This window comes from Botryllus schlosseri, chromosome 14 (genome assembly GCF_051294905.1).
Source record: "Botryllus schlosseri isolate E-star chromosome 14, Bs_hap1, whole genome shotgun sequence".
NCBI lineage: Eukaryota > Metazoa > Chordata > Ascidiacea > Stolidobranchia > Styelidae > Botryllus > Botryllus schlosseri.
The window spans coordinates 2,188,294-2,194,142 of NC_137249.1; the positions used below are offsets into that span (position 1 = coordinate 2,188,294).

Here is a 5,849-nt window from a genome sequence, read left to right on the forward strand (position 1 = left end):
CGAATCTCTTATTAGTTTGCTTTGATTTGTGTATGTCGTTTTCAAATTTTGCATTGCCACCATTGTACCTTATACGCAAAAGTTTGTTGTTGCCATTGTTACAATGCGAATTTCATGGTCTGAAATTTTGATTGCCACGTCGTACTGTGCCACATTGGTTCTACTTTTGAGAATCCCTCTAGTCTAGTGTACCTACAATTCTTGAAAAGGGACATCCGAAAAGTATGTTCGAGTTATAATATGTGTACTATTGCAAAGGATGCTGTGAAGTGATCTTCAAATTCTGTACCGCGAACCAGCTATGCAAAAACTCTATGTCTAGAAGTGTTTTATTTCAAACATAACGTTGTAAAAATACATGGCGTATAACTACATGATTTATAGGCGATGAAAAATGCAGGCATTCAGTAGCTTATGCGTTGTGACAAATAGACAGCCAGAGCTTTGCGCAGTAAACTTCGTCCTCATATCTTGCTTGATTGTTGTAATAGTGAAAATACAGTGGCGATGTCGCGCGAAATATAATCTGAAAACTTCCCCTTCGCTCGTATGATACGAGTACCGACGTGCAAGTTCGATCTGGATGCTATACGCTGAATGTATATCTCAGAAAATAAGTAGACTGATTGCTCGATCATTCTGATGAAGCGCCTGGAGATGGAGGGGTCGCTCCGATTCGAGTCATCCAGTCCGATTTGAAGTTGGCCATGATGTTGTTCAAGCTGTTTTCCCTTTGCCTCGCGAGGCTCGGCCATAAATATGGATTCGGAGAGGGAGGCGCGGGAAGATACGGGTTGAAGGCGGACGTATTTTGTATCATCGATTTTAGCAGTTCGTTCACGTTGTATCCGTGTTGATTTCTATGCTGCAGTGAAGTGTCCAATGAAGACATCGCCACCATCGCTAGGTTTTGTCTACCTCTGTTGTCTGATGTACCTGTGAAAGTTGCAAAGATGTTTGAGTTCGAGCAAGTAGATTTAGTAGACTGTGGTCACTAGGCTGTATCCAATGAGGCAAATATGTAGCAAGATTGAATTTATGTGATGCTGAATCAATTATGTTCTCTGAGAAGTAAACGGTGGTATGAAAGTTGAGGTGGTGAATAACGAAGTACTATTTTTTTGAAGTATTCAAATAGACTTTTGCCTGCTTTCTCTGCTTCCTCAAGTGCTACTTCTGCTAATTCTACTTCGCTGTTCTAGTTTTATATATGTATAACCAAGTCTAGAATACTTAATGTTTTACTTACTTGGAAATCGCTATAAGTTCTATATTTATACTTGGATCGTTACTACTTCCAATTCAGTAACAGGGATGCCTACATTGAACATCTTTTTCCAAAAGCGAGTTTGATTTTGTTTTCCTCGTGAGTGCAGTTGGAATTCAGAAACGAGATAGTTCTTGTTGCTATGAAACTGCTGTAGTCCTATCATTAATAGATTTCACCCTAATTCACCTCTACAGTGGTGCCACGACCTTCCCGGCGGCATAAGCTGCCTGTGCGGATTCCAGGCCTCGATTGATGACGTTTCTTCTTTCTTGACTCTTGGGGATCTTTCTTCTCGTTCATTCAGTAACTGGGAAACGGGAATATGAACTAAACGCAACTGCGCTTTGTGAAGTCCGCGGCGAATTTCATACCTTTTCAATGGCAGCTGTCACATCGCCTTCTGCTTTGTGCAACGCTGAGAGCAACGCTCCTTCTTCCTTGTGTGGAAACAGTCTTTGTAGAAGGCAGGTCTGAGTCCTGTTGAGAAATTGGCGTCACTGAGTTAATGGAGTATTTGGTTGGTGAAGGAATAAGGGAACGCTTATCTTATCTTGCCTTCACGTATACATTTACGGGGTATTCCCAGAACCAGAGCTGGACAGCTAGACAATTTTGAGCTTTGCCAAATTATATTAGAACTAGAATTATAGCGAAACAGTTTTTCCGAATTAGATAAAAATTATAGTTGAACTGAATTCGATAAAACGTTTAATTGAATGGAAATGGAATTGGATTCCGAATTAAGAAGAAACACACCAAAAGCAATCTCAGTATATATTGAATCCGAGGTCATTCATATAAACACGAGAATGACAATTATCTTAGGGATACCATACGATTAGTCCTCTTTTTTGACTTTGTTAAAAATGTCCTAGGAGGGCGCGCAAATGTCCTCTTTTTTGAGGATTTTGGTTGAATATAGGGCGAAATTCAACTGAGATACAGTAAATCAGCACTGAAGTAACGCTCCGGTAGGTATTTCGAGATCTGAACCGGAAAATTGATCTTTTCCAACCGATCACGAAGTAGTAAAAATTTACCATTTTATCAGGATTTTCCTCCGGGTCTGGAAATTTTGAAAGAGTATCCTCTTTTCAGATTTTCAAAATGTGGCAACCCTAAATTATTAGTACACCTAGTTTGGCTCGTTTCGCACTATTATACAGTTCTCCTGTAGCATTTTCAGGAAAACCAGAGATTAAATGAGAATTAAAATGAGCGCAATATTATTATTAGTATGATAAAAAGTAGTTGTGGCGCTTATCTCCCGCAAGGGTCTGGTGCGCCACGTTGTGTAATTACCTTCTGGTATAAGTTACTTTGAAACTTAATTCATCTTCTGTTATATACCGATCAGAAATTAAGGGAGTCTACGAGATAATATCACGAATTCGGCCACAGTGGTTAATAGCTCGAGCTATGAGAGGATAGAAACATTTCACAAATTAGATGATAATAAGGTTCCGGTATTACGTTCTAATCAGTTTAATCACATAACTACAATCACATATTTGACCCATTCTGATTCCAGCAACCAGGCCGCACTAACTTAGTGGCCGCACTGACATAGTGGCCACCATGATAGGCTTTATTTTTGTTATGAGTTAAGAAGTCGGTGATTTTGCGTTACGTTGAAAATATGGATATACAACGGACGGTGGCTCACCTCTCTTTATTACCCTCATCGTATCGGTCGTCGTTCGAAGGGTTGGACTTATTCGCGGCGGAGTCCACACTCGGACTAATGGACGCTGCTTGATCGTTCGATTCACCTTCTTCAGATCCATCGGACGACGCGTTGTCAGTGTCCTTTCTTGGCTTTTTACCTCCTGCCAAGCAGAATCGACGGTTTTCTATGGCACTGACCAGAATATAACTCAATTTCAAAGTTGTTACAAATTCAGTTGTTCAGATTATAATCTACTTCGTAAATAACAGTGTGTATATAATTCTAATTATAATCTAATTTGGGGAAAACTGTGTAGCTATAATTCTAGTTTGAATTTAATTTGGGGAAGCAGAAGATTTTCTATAGTCGTTGTCTTATATTGTCGGCGGTATTTGATATGACTGCTCGTAATTACCGACTGCTTAATCGAGCCTTGGTCATTGCATTGCATGTTATTCGACTTCGATTGTCAATCTCGTGATATGCGTGATATGTGCGTTTCTACGGTGTAACTATAGAATGTAAAATGTAGAATGTTAACATTATATAGTGTAACCAAAACGCATTTCAGCCGCCGACCATGGGAGTTTAACTCACTTGGCTCGAAACCATCGCCGAGTCGTGACATGGCTGGTTGCTTGATGGCGTTCGCGCTTCCGTAAATAATGTGAAGTTCACGAGCTTCGTTCTCTTCCTGGGCCTGTTGCCTTCGCAAAGCGACCTGAAACGAATTCTATTATTTTCAACACATTCAAGTCTGGATATTTGTGGATCTAAAAAAATTGTAGGTTGATACCGCCATTTTGGATACATCCGCCGAGTCGAAGTTGTAGCGATTGATGAAATTGGCACGATATGTCTCCTATTCCACAGAAATGGAGCAAAATACGCGCTGGAGACATGCGTATCAGCCACTATCATTTTCATGTTTATATCATATAACATTGTATATTATCTTCGTATTGAAATAAACCCGGATATTTCGGCTTACACTCGCCGGGGGTATAATCGTCATCAACCAATACAGAATTGGAAAGAACATTAGTATTCAATTGTATATTGAAGTTCTGTACCTCCAAGAACCTCTTCATATCATATTCTGTAAACGAAAATCGCGTGTTTCGACGATTTCCGCCATAGCGTATGGTGCAAATCGGGTAAAACGGCACTTTCTGGAACAAAATTATTTAGCTTTCACAGCCATTCCAGTGGGTTAAAACGAGTCAAATACGTCCAGATATATCCCAGGGTGTAGCGGTTGCTATTTTCGCGTGTCACCCTAGGATGGCACAAAAACCTACCCCACTGGGATATATCTCCATAAGAATTGGCGCATTTTGATCGTTATCTCCCATTGAAACGGGCGTGAATGAAGCAAAATTTGGTACACCAGAAAATGCGGATTGCATAATTTGAACCGCATATACACTATGATGGAGATTAGTTAAAACACCAATTTTCCACCCTTGCGTTTACAGTTGCGCAATCAGACTGGTAAACAAATGAGTGATCACGCGGTAGGCCTATGTGACTTCCCGCAAAAGAAAATGCTAGTCGCTTATATTTAAATCAGACGGGCGGATATCAACAGTGATATTTTTGATCATGTTTGATACAAGCATAAATAAAGCTGCTGATCGGACACCCCACGATACCAATAAAGTTACCAAGGAGTGTATCTGATAGAAATACTACTAGAAGTCACTTCGACTCCTTCCTATCTTTTTACTGTATCACAATCTTGTAGCGTTTTCACTCGATGAAAATAGCAACAGTATATACGAATAAATAATAATGTCTCATCACACCTGCGCCGCCATGACTCTCTGTCTCTCGGCGATCAGCGTGCATTTCGGACACATGCAGTCCTTCCATCTGCAGTACCTTTTGTGGCCCTTCAACGCGCTCACAACTCCGTGATTCCGGCAACGCGCGCACTTTGGCGTGCGCGGAAATTTGTCGCTGCGGAGCATCAACGCCGCGTTGCTCATATGCTGCTGGAAACTCGCGTCCATTATTTAGCTAAGATGGCTTTCTGTGACATGAAAAGACAGATTTTAATTGGCTGCAGTTGAATTTGAAGTTATCTGCTGAAATTTGTGGCTATCTTAACCTCCTCTACTGCGATATAATATTAGATTCGCTCAGTCTGAAAATACATGGACCATCGAAAAATGATAAAACTTCATTATCCAGGTGAATAGTATATTCATATTGAAACAAACCCGGATATTTTACTAGTTGATGACAATTACCCTAGTCGAAAATATTCGGGCTTATTTCAATATGAATGCACTATTCAATTGGATAATGAAATTCTGTACCTCCGAGAGTTTCTTCTGATAATACTCCAGTTTACTAAATCTAAAACTCTCCGTCATCAACACGCGCACACGCAACTTGTCATTTGACCGGTACGCCCGCCCGCAAATGCTTGAAATACAAGATATAGTGTGGAATGTAAAAATAATGTTACAGGGGTTTAAGTTTGCGTTTTTCTCATATCGTTTTAGGAATAACGTATTCTTGACTGATATTTCATCAACTATATGATATGAGTCACAATAATGTCGAAGGGTTGCGTTTTTCTCCCGCTATCGAATTAAACGATCTCTCTAAGTTAAATATTCTTCTCTCATTTCGGGGCGATAATCTCATCACACTTTTGAAGCGGAACTAGTGAATGAAACCTGATGTTGCCGTAAAGTCTTTTATAATAGAGGGATTAACGGACGGTATGGCTAACAACGCTAATGAACGAGATTATACGAAAGTCGTGTTATTATCTACTTGCACTGCGGGAGAGCAATACCACGCTTTGTTCGACAACTGACATTGCACATCTTTGAGTAATGACTCGCGTGCAACTGTGCATCTGAGAATGTTCATTGACTGAATTTCGTGAATGCA

The 5,849-nt window shown here is 40.2% G+C and overlaps 1 protein-coding gene across 2 annotated transcripts; it reads right to left on the minus strand.

Annotated features, from left to right (window-relative positions):
- Positions 1 to 311: 311 nt before the first annotated feature.
- Positions 312 to 5,369, minus strand: LOC145456138 (uncharacterized). Of its 2 annotated transcripts, XM_080334201.1 has the most exons (7): positions 5,264 to 5,369; positions 4,748 to 4,974; positions 3,537 to 3,660; positions 2,937 to 3,099; positions 1,642 to 1,747; positions 1,457 to 1,577; positions 312 to 936 (listed from the first exon to the last, which is right to left on the minus strand). In XM_080334201.1, the coding sequence occupies exons 2-7, from the start codon at positions 4,952 to 4,954 to the stop codon at positions 635 to 637; spliced, it is 1,023 nt and encodes a 340-aa protein (XP_080190327.1). In that variant the 5' UTR covers positions 4,955 to 4,974; positions 5,264 to 5,369; the 3' UTR covers positions 312 to 634. The 2 variants fall into 2 exon arrangements, with proteins under 2 accessions (XP_080190327.1, XP_080190328.1); XM_080334202.1 differs by lacking the exons at positions 4,748 to 4,974; positions 5,264 to 5,369 and adding an exon at positions 4,013 to 4,626.
- Positions 5,370 to 5,849: the final 480 nt, after the last annotated feature.